Below are 16246 nucleotides of genomic sequence, written 5' to 3'. Positions count from 1 at the left end.
GTGAAAACTACTTCGTGCTTATGGATAAATGTTAAATGTGAATTAAATGGTTGACTAAAATCTGTGAAATATTTAAGAACAACGTAACAGCCAGGGAACTAATATTTACCTTCCTCAGTGCGTTATCAAATGTTATACCTCCCATAGTTAAATACTATAATGATAGCAGTAAGTTGTGTACAAACAAATGTCATAGATAAATCTGTAGGCAGTTCAAATATGTAACTGCTTTGGTGAAGTCGGTACTGTATTTTGTTACGTTTGTTTTCGCAAAAAAATAAAGTGTTAGTGAATTTTGAAAGAAGTCGTCGTCTCCAAAGTTTTGCTGGGTTTAAGTTAGTGTATCATTGAGTTAACCTTATAAAGTCCTGTGTCCGGTAGCCCCACTAATCTTTACTTAAATTGCGTTAACGGTGGGTTCATTTTAAAATTCTCTATCGAAATCCAGATAAAGATAGATTGGAATTCGCAGTAACCGCATAAAAGTAGAGATTTTCCCAGAAATCAAGTTATTAAACATAGAAAGACACGTTATACAACGACGGACGACGTCACACAGAGCCGTCCCGCTCGACGCGACGCGACGCGTAATATCTAGTACGTTACAACTGCTCAGTGTCGCGTCCCGTCCCGTCCCGCCGCGCCGCGCCCGCTGTGTGCAGAGACCTTTAGTTATTAATATCAATCATTCCATCTCAGAAACTGATACTTATATTATTTACCAAAAACCCAAGTATTTCCTCCACCAAAAACCCAAGTTTTACCTAAACATTGTGTTTGTTACAGGAATAGTGACGATTGGCATAGCTAAGCCTTTACCTTGCAGTACTGTGGTCGGCGGGGAGAAGGCCAACGGTCACAGCATACAAAGCAGTCAGGTACATGTTATTATATATTAATTATTATTTTTTATTATTAAAACTAGGTTAAAAACTAAAAAAAGTATCTTGTACACAATAAACTATACTTGTTATTGAGTATATTTCTTTTGCAATAACTGTGTTATGTTGCAGTACAATGCGACAAATGGTCAGTTCAGTTATTGACTAAGGTTACAAAGAGTTTATAAATGGCTTGGTATGGATTTTTGTGTACAGGATGACATTAAAAGGGTGTCTTTTTGAATAGTGTTAAAAAGCCTTGTGAATTACTTAGTGTTCGTATTTTGCATGAAATAATGTCTGGTTGGCCAATGTAAAGACTGTTTATCAAAATGCAAACATTTTGTCACTGAACAAGTATCATTCACAAGGTTTTCAATAAACGACGTTTTATATTTTGGAAATTGAAACAAGATAATAAAATAGTGTTACCGATTTTTTAAATAATTTCTTTTATTTAATACAATACAAAAGACCTAGAAATATATTTCGAGAAGTGTCGCGATATTGTACACTGAGGGGAAAATAAAAGTAAGTTACGGTTTCTCTTACTAAAGCTTGTCTATGCTTAGAGCAGTATTAATTACCTTAATTAACGTAGCATGCATTTTTATTACAATTCTATTCTTACTTCCAAATTCTTCTTGTACAATAAAGGGAATCATATTACCGCTCTAAGGATCGTTCTAGCAGTTCAGGAATTTTGGTTTATTTCGAAAAGTTTTTTGACAAATATTTCCCTTTAGTGTACAATATTATTTGCATGCTTTATTGCTAGTAAATACAGCTGAAGATTCGTAAAATATATAAAAGAATGTATATAAAACAATTTTATTTTATTTGTATGACGTTATTGATCAGCCAATTCTCATAATAATTTCTGCTTTTTCAGAAATTGGAGTACTTCACAAAAATCTTGCGCCTAATAATGTCGTTACACCGAGACATCATGGAACTCCAACTCCAATGTTCCCAGGACATGATGGACCCGCAGCCTTTCAGGGTCCCTCCCAAGATCAAAGCGGAGATCACGATGAAATGACAGCGAGACCGGCTGCGGTACAGCGTTAGTGTCGATGTCCCACATACAGGAAACTGTCCCGATGATGGAGAATTCAACTGTGATGAACTTGATATTTAAATAAAGAAAAATCTTACATATTATTAAACGTGGTTCTAAGAAAGTACCGGTTTTAGTACTGGGTTTAAAACTGATCTCAAATAAAGTTAAAGCTCTAAACCTAGTACTAATACAGGTACATTTTAAAACCACGTTTTATAATGAGGTGGTTTGTGTTGAATATAGGATATTTGCTGTTGTGAACAAAATTGGGTGGTTACCCGAAGAAAATTACAAAAAAATACAATGTTCTAATGTTGATTTGCTATTGTTTTACACTGAAATGTTTAAGACTATCTCTGCTAATTGCCCCAGTGTAGTTGTAAGTTTTATGTTGACATGTCTTCCTTCAATTTGTTGAACCATAGAGGTGGTTAAGAACAGATTGTTAGCAATGAAGCTCTTTTTTCGGAAAGTATCAACTAATTGATACAATCGGAATCACATTAATTACTTCACAGAAATGGAATTTGATTATTATAAAAAATAATTTAGGAATAGCTTCGCGAAATAAAAGAAGACGTCCACCAAAAAAACGTGAAAGCATAAAAACAAGACTTTTTGTAATTTTGTAAATGAAATTGGTCTTAATAAAATTTATGAAACGTCCACATTTTTGAATACTTATGAGCTTGAAAGTTGGTCAATGTCGCTTTATTTTACTTTAAATCTATCGTATACTAAATTGTCCTGTTAAGTAAGCTTAAAGTAAGCACCTTTATACCTATTGGGTTTTTTAAATGTTAGTGTTAAATCTTCACCTTTTCTCTTTAAATCTCGCTTCACGAAATTAGCTAGTAATTATTAAAATAAGGGCAATGCTGCGAAAGAATTAATTCTAGGATAAAGATGTTTCTCTCTGTGGTCACATAGATTTAAAAAGACAAATAAAGAATTCGTCTATTATTGCTATAACAAACATAGTGAAAATTCTACATGTCTAGTCAATAGCTATTTGAATTCCTGATAATTATTATTGAAATCCAGCTCAAATGCAAATATTTACTTTATTCAAAACTTAGAGTTAAAAGCTTAATGTTATAATAAAATAATTGTGATCTTAGATATCGATGTCTATTTATATCATGGTTGTGTAGATGCGAAATATAGTATAAAATATATAGATTTAATATGTGTTAGCCGTCAATTTCTGATATGTGATAGTTTCTAGTCAAATTCTTGTTTAAATACATAGTTACAAAATCTTTAGTTCCTTTTGTTCAAATAAAATCATTGAAATAAAGTTTCTAAAATAACTGTGAATTCAGGTGAAAAGTCTTAATTGAAACAAACCTGTTTATAATAAGGTACTTAATTTTCAGTAATTACAAATTTACTAAAACAATTATAAAAAAACTACAGTCAATTTGAAAAGGAATTAAATATTTAAAGCTTCGCTTGAAATTATATAATATCGTCTACAGGTAATTCATAACATATCATAGGATAAGCAACGCAATTGTTTTTTGTAAATATACTGATATTTTAATAAAATAATATAATTTACAAAAAATATATTTATTGATTTATAAAATTACCTAAAAAATATAAAGACTGTTAGTACTTGTGTTGTAAATTCGGACATTCCATGTTATGCGGGTATTTATCAAAATGTCCTATTTAGAGTTACTGTCTGCAACTTCCATATTGTGAAAATATTTTTAGTTCAAAGAAAAATATTGTAATGAAGAGTTATTGCTACTAAGGCACACTATGAGATATCATCAAATGACCCCTCTCGCGATGGGTGCAACGTGAAGGAGTGTCAGACTCTTACCGACTTAACCCCACCATGTTCCTTCTTAAGCCCTTTATGTACCAGGGCCGCGGTAACTCTTTCGAACAATCCCGCAGCCCTAAGCCACTATACGGCGTACTCTTCAATATTATATAAATCTTGTAGTTTCAAATTGCAACTTTTTCCAAACGAATAGCTCTTCAAACACCACCTGTCTTAGGCTTGAAAACAAATGTTTCTAAGTTACTATAAATGTCGGTAGATACGCCTGTCCGTCGCTTACGTCCTTGTTGCTACGCTTCGTTGTGTCGCTAAATATACGTTGCACATCATTTGTATGGGTTTTATTTCTATTCCTACCTAACTTTACTCACGTATTTTATGGTATTTCTTAATAGTTTGCGTTGTTTAGTTATAATTTTGGAATATTACCAATCAACTGAGTAGGTATTGTTTATGAGTTTCAAAATGCGATTAGGTTCTTATGAGATATTTTCTCTGGTAGAGCTTTCAAAATTACTTACACACTGGTTTTTATTTATCGACTTTATTCATTTAAACTCACGTTCACGATCACGTATACCCTGTTGAATAGATTGAGGCAGCTACTAATTAAAAAGAAATTTGAAAAATCTATCTATTTCACTGCTGTTTGAGATTTGTTTTTTAAATACTTTCAGAAATACAGTTCCGATGTGGTTACTTCATTGATTAATCTATATCATAAAGTAGCTAAATATATTGTAGGAATCTGGCATTCCTAAATTAACTTCTCCATTGTTAATTTAATGAGCATTCCTACTTCGGTAGCTAATGAAAAAACAAACGATAAAGACCACCATCTGTTCACTCCCGTTCCAGATTACTGATCGTAAGCCATCCACTCCAAACACACATAAAATCTTAAGTAGTTTACACTTCGTCGTTTTATTGTCAGCTATCAATAACTCGTACTTGTTCCACAGGAATGTATTAACTCCCTCGCGTCGGATGATCACACCGGCATGGATTCCTTCCACGAATGTCTCCAAGAGTACGGAGAAGGTCTCGAAGTAGTACAAATATGTCTCGAACCTGAAGAAGCATCTATAAAGGATGATGAACTATCAGCGTTAGGAGATCTCAGCCTTGAAGATTGTAAGAAAATTAAAAGTGATGTTATTACAAATTCGAAGTCCGAAATCAAAATCAATGGAGTAACTGAGATGAAGTATTCGAAGTCAGAGGAGTCTTTAGATGAACATGATGATGATATGACAATAACTGAAGATGACGTCTTAGTTGCTCCTCGAGAACTTCCCGATATCAGAAGTAAATCAGCTGATAGGAAAGAAGATGGCGAGCGATGTTTGTCTAAACAACAGAGTAAAGATATTTCAACGTCAGACGAAATGGTTTTCGCAGTCACTCCAACTGGATTAGAAAGAATAAGTTTTGACAAGTACTGGAAAGAAAGCGATGTGAAAATAGATAAAGAATTAGTTAAAGTTAAGAGTGATGAAAGTTGGAAAGAGTGTCTCAACTCCCCAAACGAAGATACGGTTAGTTTCTTCGATGCAACCACAAGAATATCCGTCCAGGAAGAGAATAGTTCCCTATTGTATATAGATCACGAGATTGACGGTTACGAAACATGTCTGGACGAAGACTCGTCATCACAAAAGTGCACAGTAAAACAAGCTCGTAAAATGAACGGGGATACTGACATCAAAGATTTTAGTAAACACGATGAAAAAATAGCATTTAAAAACAAAGACAACGATGTAAGTGCCAAAATAGTGAAGGAACAGAACACTGCCAATACGAAGAGTTACGACGACGTCTCGTACCCGTACGTCCACGAACATATAATAAAACAGATGAAATCATTGAGGATAGAACCTCTTAACGTAAACATTCATAAAAAGAAAAAGAAAGATAAAAGTCCAACGAAACCGTCCAAACAGGAAAGAATACAATGCGTCGAGTACTACAACGATCAAGCTGAATGCTTGAAAGAGATACGACAGAAGAAGTTAGAAGAAGAGGAGAAGAAGCACAAAGAATATAAACACAAGGAAAAGAAGCACACAGACGAACACAAGCACAAAGGGGAGCACAAACACAAAACTGAACACAAAAACAAAGACGAACACAAGAGGAACAAAGAAACAAGTCTAGTAGTTATGGAGAAGAAGAACAACCTAACTCAAGAACCAAGTGAAGAATCAACAGATTTAGAAACGAACTATGTGCCTGGTTGTCACAAGTGCTTTTTAGAGAACTATGCCTACGCGATTACTAAGGCGTATATGGCTGAAGCGAATGCGTGTAAATATTGTGAAGTGATACGGGAGATGTTAGAAGTGCCTAAGAACTCTAACCGCCGGGGTTCGGCTCCGGCGCTGGTGAACTTGGACAGCTGTTCCGAGACTGATGAAGAAGATCTATTGATGGTGCCCATGGTGAAAGATAGGAGGAAGTCTGCGGGGATCCTCAAGTTCCCTAGTTCGGCGAGGAGGCCTAGGTGAGTAGTATTTATTTATGTTACATTTTGCTTTGTTTTTATGGTTTTCTAATAGGTCTACAATTACTGCTACATACATATTCCGAATTAAGTTGTCTGTGAATATTATATCTGCTATCGGTTTAGGGGTTATTATTAAACATGATAGTCCATTATTGCCTAAACCTAAGTCAACGATTTTTTTCTTCTATCTTTGGAGTCCCTTAACAAAGTTGTATCTACCACTCATCTACGATTATCGTTATTTATTTACTATTCCGAATTATGTTCACTCAAGGCTTAATTTATCATACTATGTAAGTTGCTTATTGTAAATGCTTGCTCAGTCAACTGGACATCACGTGAAGAGAAGGGTAACAACTAATGAGTTTAGCCGTCATTATCTGATGGAAGCTCATAAACTGCTAATCCGATTTTGACAACGCATTCTTCAGCGTTTTATTACCTAGGCTCTTAGTTTTTTACTAGATTAACTTTTCCATCAATACACCTTCTTCTTTGTCGATATTATTTTCTATTACAGCTATAGTAGGTCATGATTCTTGATTTAGTGGCCTAGTGATATTATGAATCTAGCCAATGTTATCAGTAAAACAATTAGCAGTAATGATTAAACACAAACACATGACCACAAAAGATTTCCTGCCTACTCGTGCCTAATGCGATGAAGCCTTACTGAAAGGACGGGCTTACGTCTATCTGTTTAGACCTAAACATTCACCAGCTCACCTAAAACAAACCTTATTTCTTCAGCAACAGAATCCATATTTGCTCAACTGCTTACGTCCTCATCACTAAATACTTTTGCCAGTGGAATTTGAACTGTATGTATAAGAGATTAGTGAAGGTTTTGGATTGTATGAAGTTGAGAAGGTTGATCTTATAAACGTGATGCTAACTCTAATATCGTCAAGTTCAAGTTGTCAAAGTCATTGTTGATTTCACGTGATGATCACATGAAGTTAGATGTTGTTGGAAATTGATGGTTTTCAAAGAGTTTTCCACACGCATCCAGATCGACAGTATCTTTTTAATATGCAAAAAAGGTATCTTTGAATTATATTGGTTGCCTTTTTTCCTTCCAAACAGTGGTCTTTCTTCCTCGATAAATTGGCTATGTAACACAGTTTTTTTTTTTCTGTTTCATCAAATATTTCCTGAGTTTGGCGCTATAAAATAAATTCTAATCTATGTATAAAGATTAAGTGATAAAGGATGTTAGAAGATATTCCTTTAAGTTCCTGCTATTTGAAACAACTTTTGCAGAGCTGTACTTTTATCTGCACTTGTTAGGTCACACACTATTTTCTTTGCCCCTTAAATACTAATTACTAAAAGGTTATGCAGCCAATAAACTAAAAACACCAAAACATCATCCAAACAAACACTGCCATTTCCAACATCTAACTAGATAGAAACACGAAATAATTCACATATGAGTGTTTAACTAATTTCGCAGAGTGGCCGCGTCTCCCACGGGTAGAACGTAATAATGTAATGAGGTGATCCCCTAAGGACAGCTATTCAATAATAACGTCTATCATCAATATGTTAATGAAGACTTATTGGCCTAGTTTTTTATGGAAAATCATCTTGATGGAAAGTTGTTGGTTGGCTGAAAATTAATTGGTTGTTGATATATTTTTCAGTGGGCTTAACCATCTTATGTATGGCAAACAAATGTGTTGCTCGGGTAACTGGGTTGAGGAGGTCAGATAGGCAGTCGCTCCTTGTAAAACACTGGTACTCAGCTGCATCCAGTTAGAATGGAAGCCGACCCCTAACATTATTGGGAAAAAGCTAGGCAGATGATGAATTACGATTTCATTTCTCCTTTCTTCCTATTAAACATGTCTATTATTTACCGAGCATCGAATACTTCTATAGTATTATTATATAGTAAGTCAATAACATCTATAGTTAAACATGGTTTATGGGTACTAATGACGCCTCTCCTTGGCACTAATTAGCTTAGTTGCGTGTAAATAATACACATGTGTTACAAATAGAAACAAAACTATATCGCCGATTATCGACATGCGTGAAACCATACCTTATTACATTATTTTTTGTACCATGTCTTTTGGGATTCGCATATTGATGTCAATATGACATTTTTTACTTCACTTTTGTAGAAAATTATCCAGTATTATTTAGAGGAAAATATAATAGCAAGATTTCACATTATATCTAAACGCTACTTAATTTCTCGTATGGAACCGCTAAACCAATGATTCCGAACAGTTAGGTAACTGTTATCGTTTGTAAATTCAATCATGAAAAAAAAAATTGAGAAAGTCTGAATTAAATGAGTGCTACACCATAAGATAAAGATACATTGAAAACGTAAAAAAATACGAAGGACCATTATTAAAAAATAAATAAATAAAAAAGTGAAAGTATAACGAATCAAAGAAGTAACAACATACCTTTTTTTTCTTCGTGTGTGCCACAAATTCGCGTGACCGCACTATCCTTGGAGACTATCAAATAAATGGCGCCCTATAATAAAACTCTTGTGTAGAAAATTAATGAAAATAAAATCCAGGCCCGCGACAGCTTATGTAGGATTAAAGAAAACACTAGTGATGGGATGAGGGGGCTAGTTTGTGTGTCATTGTCGATAGATTTGAAGGTGATAGCGACAGGAGATAACGAAGACGAGTGTTTATTTTTTAGATTTAATTCCAATAACTTTATAGGTTTGAATTGTTGGAAAACATGCTCGTCTCATTTTGAGGGAAAAACAAAATACTCTTATTAAGTTAACTAATTAAAATCATGAAAATGTCATTCAATCAATGAGATATTTATCTTCGAGAAAATAATCATGTTCTGCGTTACAAAAGAAATTGAAAGACAGCACAAAAAGCCCACATGAAAAAAAGATAAAATTTATAGCTTAAGGAAATTGGCCATGACTCCATCGATCGTTAATCAATTAAACAAATTGTTTCAAATTCCGGTGAGCAGATAAATAAACGTCGATAAATTGAAGTTTCAACGTGAACATGCAGACTTTACCAGTATATCCAGACATGTAATGGCGGCACCACTCGGGAACGAAACGTCAGTTGCCTGTCAAATTTATTACTTTCAAAATTAGTACTGTGGTCAGCCGTCGGTCAAGAAACTCTGGTTGTAAAAATGTTTACTTTAAATACGTTTAAATACTAGCTCATAAAACAAAAAGATTTACGTTGTTTAGCCATTAAAATGAATGATGTCTTAGCTTTTTATGAATTCGTCTTCATTGTTTTGAACTTTTGAAGTAACTGCAAAGGCCAATAACGTTGAAAGAAGAAAGAGTTAATTTTTCATATATTGTTAAGCAAACTGTCTGTCAGTGTTTTCGCTCAAATAAAGCGATCATTAATCAGTCTGTTGATTTTGTCGATATCTCAATTTCTCTTAGTCATCAATATTTCATATGAAATTGAAGTATGAGCAGACGCTACTTTATTACTGACGAAAATAGCTTCATGAAATAACCAAAAATAGGTAGTAAGCACTAGTAGGTAATAACAATATTTTATTTAAGTTTCATCAATCATTATTTTACTAATAGTTACAAAATAATCAATTAACGATTATAATTATTAACTACGCATGTTTTGTATTCAAAATATTGTATAGTTTTTAAACACATCATTTGCTTTTCTATCGTCTTCATCGACAAATCACTCCTCGACACTTCCCATCCCTAGTAGAAAATTGTTAACCCTAGATTACTACTCTACGTCGCAGAGGCGCCCGCGTTTTTGATATATTGCTTTATCTTTTTATCCTTTGCGCGTACGGCATTCACGTTCTAGGACATCTCAGTCCATGCCAGCATGTGTCGCAGGACGGTGGTTGCGTTACGGTAAGTGTAATAGTTTTTTTGATATTACTACCCTTGGCGCTCCAAAGACGTATGAGTAGTTTGTATGTAAGTTTTACGCTATTAATCAAATTATTTTGTTACTGTTTTTTGTTCATTATTAATTATTCTATATATCTTTTGTAAATTCATATGTTATACTAGTATGTTATATATTGTCATAACATATCAAAAAAATATGAAAAACCCCTAAGTCGAAGACAATTTATGAAAAAACTTAGCACGCAGTTGACTACTGAATGGATGCAAAAATTACTAGAAGCATCTACGTTGAAGAGCGATATCCGGGATATAATTGAAGTCATCCTAAAAAAACCTTCCGATGACTGTTCTGAAGAAAATGAGGGTCCACCACCGCCAAAAAAAAAAGAAGATATTGCTCTTATTGTACATCTAAAAAGAAGAGGATGTCCAAAAAGACGTGCGCCAAGTGCCAAAAATCTATACATCAAGTTCATGTATGTATCGGATGCATCTAAAATATTTTTTTGTTACATTGTTATTTTTTTTTGGTTGATTACTTCATAATTTACTATTTTTCAAGAGAATTGTATAATTTAAGTTTTTATTTTTTTATTTTTAATGAGAAGACTGTTAAATTGCCTAAGTTCCTAAAATTTGTTTCTAAGATTTATTTGATTAAAGATTTTGTAATAAAAATATACAAATATTAACTAAAACTGTGTTTTTCTTTTTTTAGTAATCTACATAATTACATAAACAGTAAAAAAAATATCAATCATACTAATAGGTTTTTAATAAAATCATTAGTAAATATGATGCGCCTCGCAAGCGTATGAGTAGTTTCTTTGTGCGTCGCAACATGAGTAGTAATCTAGGGTTAATACCCGTAATTGAGTTATGTCCAAGCGACCTCAATGCTCCATTGCGGATTGTCAAGCGGCTGCCGGCAAACGTTACATTCGTCATTAGCCGACATATTCGGCGAAAGTCCATCGGTTCGCCGAAAGTCTGTAGTTTCGCCGACAGTTAGGCCGAAACTGGAGTGATAACGGTGGTTTGACATGTAGTGTTGTCTCGCGGTGTTTAGTGGTTTCTGTATCGGTAAGTAGATCTTTCATTTTAATTTAATTTAGAATATTCCTTTAATTGTGTGTTTTATTTGGAGAACTTTCCGACACATTGATTAAAATGAACCAAAATATCGATTCGATTCAACGCTCTTCCCTACGATATCAGAATCTATCGATACAAGATGTAAATCAATTCGTTCATACCTATTTAAATTCTATGAATATCCTCATAACATTACTCATGAAACAAATTGCAGTGTATGACATAACTTCGAAGTACTGTTTATTACCTCCGTAATATATTACGATCGCTATAACATTTTAATGTTTTCCGACTAGTCATCTCCCTCTGCTTACCTTATAATTTCGTGGCATGAAGTTATGTGACATAGATAACTATACTATTTACTATAATATTATGAATTTGAATAAAGATGAAGAGTTTGTTTGTGTGTTGGCTTGAACTCACTCTTTCATTGGAAAATAGCGAGTTTATCGAGAAAGGCTACAGGATACTTTTTACCCGGATGCGCGAAGTATTTCACATGTGCCGTGAGCAAAACTAAAGGCTAGCTAATGATTCAATATTGTTGGAACGTACTGTGTAATTCAGACATAAGTTAGTCGTTTTAAATCATCACTTGTTCAGTAAAACATTATTTACTAATTGACAGGTATTCGCTTCTGAATGTAAAGTAATTATTGGACTATTATGTCTTCTTTCAACAATAACTTATGAGGCTTCTAACAGAATAAAAGCGGTGTAAATGACCTTGAAGGTGTTAGACGTATTTTTCAGCTCTGATTTTCAAACTACATATTATTTCAAGAATATCGAAACAACGCGAGGTTGAATTAGCCTTTCTAAAGTTAAATCACAAATAGATAATATTAGCTTCCGCCAAAGATTTCGCCCGTGTCTCCTAGTAACTGCTCTCCACATCCGGATAAAAAAGTAGCCTACAGCTCTTTTCGATACATTATTATCTTTCTGTCCTTATCCCAATTTAATTCAGGGTCAACGCAGCATTTTTTCTTCTTCTATTCTCTTCTATCTGTCTGTCCTCAATACATGGTCCAAGCTATCTAGTAATTGTCACCTATCATTATCTCTTCACAACCCTTTCTCTCGATTATTCGATTATTACCCACAACATCGATACAGATCTGAGTATTCGGCAAAAGTGCATCGGATGCAGCTAACACAATTTGATGCTCCACCGAGCGGAAGAACTAGTGAACAGAACATTAGCGATGCCTCATCAGAGTGAACCGAATTCTGTTTAATTAGATACTAGGTTGTTATCGTAGGTATTTTGTAGGTTATAACGTTTTTTTGTAAAAAGACCACGGATCCTTTGTGAACTAAATGCATGTATGAAGCCTCTATCAGGTATCGAGTATTATGTTGGCCAGGTTGAAGAAGTCAGATAGGCAGTCACTCCATGTGGCAAACTGGTACTCAGCTGCACCCGGTAAGTCTGAAAGCCGACCCCAACACAGTCAGGAAAAGGCTAGGCAGATCATGTGAAGTCAATTTAGGGGCGCTTACTTTTTCGGAACTGCAAAGTTATGTGATGAAACCTGTATTAAGGTTATATGCGAGAACATACTTTGATACTTGGGTAAAAGGACCACAACTAACATCTCTAAATTCAGGTTGTGAACCCTTGTTAACTAAGTTCAATAATTATGTGATTATCGTGTTCATTCCACTTCAGCGAACTCTGAGGAAGTCTAGCTTGACTGTTACGTTAGTTTATCTGTTGAATGCCTGTGAGCAGCCAATTATAGATATTCTAAACTTAGTACATATCTAGTAGTGTCAGGGCACCCTTAGTTTTAACTTTGAGGGGTACTGGGATGGTTTATACGCATTTATAGGATTTAAATAGGCAAGCTTCTGTCATTGTTGAAATCTTTACAAGAACTATGAAGCTAGATAATGTTTCTTTGAACGCGCTAATCTTATGAACTACTAGACCAATTTGAAAAAATATTTGAGCTGTAGATTATTGTGGTATCTATCGTAGAAGACTATAGGCTACTTTTTATTCGTGGGCGTCTATTAGTTCCACGGGACGCGGCTGACGCTGAAGCCTCTAGCGGTAGATAGTGTATGTATACCAAAGAGATATTTCAGCACAGACTTTGCACCTCCCAATTTTGACTATTAGGTTATTATTTTCAACAATGTTTCTTATGTTTCTCTTGGTCAGTGCCTATTTTATAAAGGATACTAACACGTCTCTAACACACGTAGGAAGGTAGCGAATAACATGTCCACCGTCACGTGTGTCGTCGATTTATTCCAATGACAGTCGCGTGTCTGCGTAATGATGCTAAATGGCTTCCCCACGCGCTGCGCTCAATCTTATTGTTTCATAAACAATTGTCTTAATTGCATTGTAATTATAAAGTAGAATTATCTCTGCTGCTGTAAAAAAGACATTTTTTGTAATCTAGTTATAAGTTTTGCGTCTACCTCTGACATATCGGAAGTGATTTGTATCTACTTGATCTTGATCATATTATACACGGAGCGATTGCCCATCTGATCTAAGCGGCCCTTGGCTGAGTATATACACGCTTCTGATAGATAGGATGTCAGACTCTTTTTCAACTTTTCTCTCTTAACTCTTTTTGTTTCTTTTTTTAAGCTTAGTCTAACTTTGATATACATATACAAGTATATATGTATACAAGTAGCTTATTGTTTTGAAAGATTTTGGTTATGGTAAATACGACTCATGCCTGGTAAAGATACATCCTTTCGTGTATGAATTTGGCAGTAACATAGCTTAAACATTAGAATAACATTTAGGAAGAAGTTCTCTTGTGTTCCACCGCTGGCAGAAGCTAGTTAAAAAAAAAACTATGTAGATCTAGTTTCCCACATAATTCTGTTTTGATCAGTTCAGTAAACCACAACAATATGTATAATGTGCACGTTTTCTGCAGTGTCAGTGTAGTATCGCTGGAAATGAATACCGATATGATGCGGCGCGCCCTCACGTCGCTTTGTGATTGATACATATGCAGCTCGTACTGTCGGGAACATAATGTTTCTGAATACCATGGGGTTTATCGAAATAATTAAAGAAAGGGCTTTTGTTTTGATTACATTAAGCAATTAGAAGTAAGAATAGGAAAACGTTAAAGAGCCCATCCGTTTTTTTTTTATAAAAAATTGGATCGAAGCTAACTACTGGATACTAAGTTCTAATTATAACCTATAATACTTGGTCTGTACATTAAGCATATTTATAATCGTTTCATATTATTGTAGCTATAGGTTCCAGAAATAAAATATATCTCTTTAGTACCTACAGCCGCTTCTTCTTCTTTCTGCGCTGTTCCCATTTTTAGTTGTGATCGGAACAAAATGTTTTCCGCCTTCATTCCTCTCTATTAGTCGTGATACTAACATTCATCTGTTGCTTATTTAAGTGATCTCACACACAGTCTATCCATATTTTTTTACCCTTTAACGCCCTGTCCATCATTACTACACCACCAAAATTCAATAACCTTTTCAAAATTCAATAACAATTAATCTAGAACTTTTAATAGTTTTTCTTTGAAATAGTGTATCGTTCCCCCGAGTTTTGCCATCACCTGTCCACATGGCAGTCGACAGGTATCCATTTAATCCATTCGGTTTTAATTTGTTCGAATGGGCGAACGTTTAATATGTCGCTTCGGTGACGACGACTATTGATGTTACTGCTAATGGGTTATGACAGGGATGAGTTTTGTTTTCGTTTCATTTATTTTCAATACTCAAGAGAGTAGGAGTTTTATAATTTTGGCAAAGACGAACCAATTGTCAATGATTCGTGGTTAGATCAAGATCAGTCATTTCAATCGGTCCTCCGTTTTCTTGCAGTTTTTGTTAAAAAACTTAACTAAATTAAAACAATTCATTAATTATTGGGAAGGTTAACTATTCCCAGGTGATTTTAATAGGCTATATTATCGAGGTATAGACAGTAGTATTTCAACGGGTGAAACTGCGAAAAACAGTTAGTGCTAAATTTTATAGAACAGTACTTCATCAATACAGCAACAGTCTTCATTCATCAGATTCCATTCATCCTAAACTTTGATAGGATCCTATTTTCGGCCCAATCCAGTCAATGGGTCCTCTTATACCTAATTCAAGTTTCTTTACAAATCCAGCCAGACTTACTTTGTGCAAGTATCGGTCCTTTGTTACGCACTAACTTCAATCTCCAAAAGGTCTCATTCAGGTACCTATTCTGGAAAAACGGTTAGCTTAACAAATAGGAGAGTGTTATACAATAGGTCCTTTTTTTGGTTCGAAGGACCAATTGCAACAATTACTCTTTGTAGAATATTCCGTTTAGGAAGCGTTCAATACCTTCATAATTGGGTGCTGTTACGGGTATAAATATATCGAACACAAGAATAGACACCTTAACATCGTAATTGGCGAACTGAGTATAAGACTGATCACTGCTGATATTAGCATCTTATACTGATGTGATGGAGTAAAGGTGAAGGGAAGTATCTCTAGGAAGCCACGATTTTAAAGTCTGAAATCGCTCAACTGCCTTAAATAAGCGTGGCGATTAACGCTCATTCCTTATCGGTATATGAAGAGGCCTAACTCCTGTTTGACAAGAAAAGGTTGACGATGATGAGTTAAAATCGAGGTTGCAATCTGTTACTAAGGCAGGGATACATAATATAGTTTCGCATGATACACCACGCGGTTCGCGCGTCTCCAAGCGTGCTACACACAATTGTAATACATCACACTTATTCAATTGAACCGGTCGACTGTTACGTTAACCACTGACATGATCCTCTGTTGAGGTCGATATGCTTTTGTGTCTGCGGTATTATGTATGATACTAGTCTTTTCGTGGTTTCCCTCGCGTTCAGTAGTACTGTATTTTTTTTTAAACGCAGTAGATGATATTCAACCTGCTTGGCAGTTTTTGATTAATTTGGTAAAACAACTTGTGGTTGGATGCTGGACACACATTACTTAATCATCATCATTGGCAATTTCAGAACAGGCGTCTTTTTCTTCCTTCACTGTTCCCAAGTTATTT

The 16246-nt window shown here is 34.7% G+C and overlaps 1 protein-coding gene across 2 annotated transcripts in view; it reads left to right on the top strand.

The window, feature by feature from the left end:
- The window catches only part of LOC110380682 (uncharacterized), a 163524-nt gene that overhangs the window by 61099 nt on the left and 86179 nt on the right, over positions 1-16246 (top strand). For both annotated transcript variants that reach the window (XM_064041068.1, XM_064041067.1), the window contains exons 17-18: positions 787-878; positions 4705-6245. In XM_064041068.1, the coding sequence (XP_063897138.1) occupies positions 787-878; positions 4705-6245 (1633 nt within the window). The remainder of the gene's footprint in view (positions 1-786; positions 879-4704; positions 6246-16246) is intronic.

Source organism: Helicoverpa armigera, chromosome 24 (genome assembly GCF_030705265.1).
Source record: "Helicoverpa armigera isolate CAAS_96S chromosome 24, ASM3070526v1, whole genome shotgun sequence".
NCBI classification, from domain to species: Eukaryota; Metazoa; Arthropoda; class Insecta; order Lepidoptera; family Noctuidae; genus Helicoverpa; species Helicoverpa armigera.
Note: the sequence above shows the minus strand (reverse complement) of the source record. Positions and strands in the feature narration are given on the sequence as shown.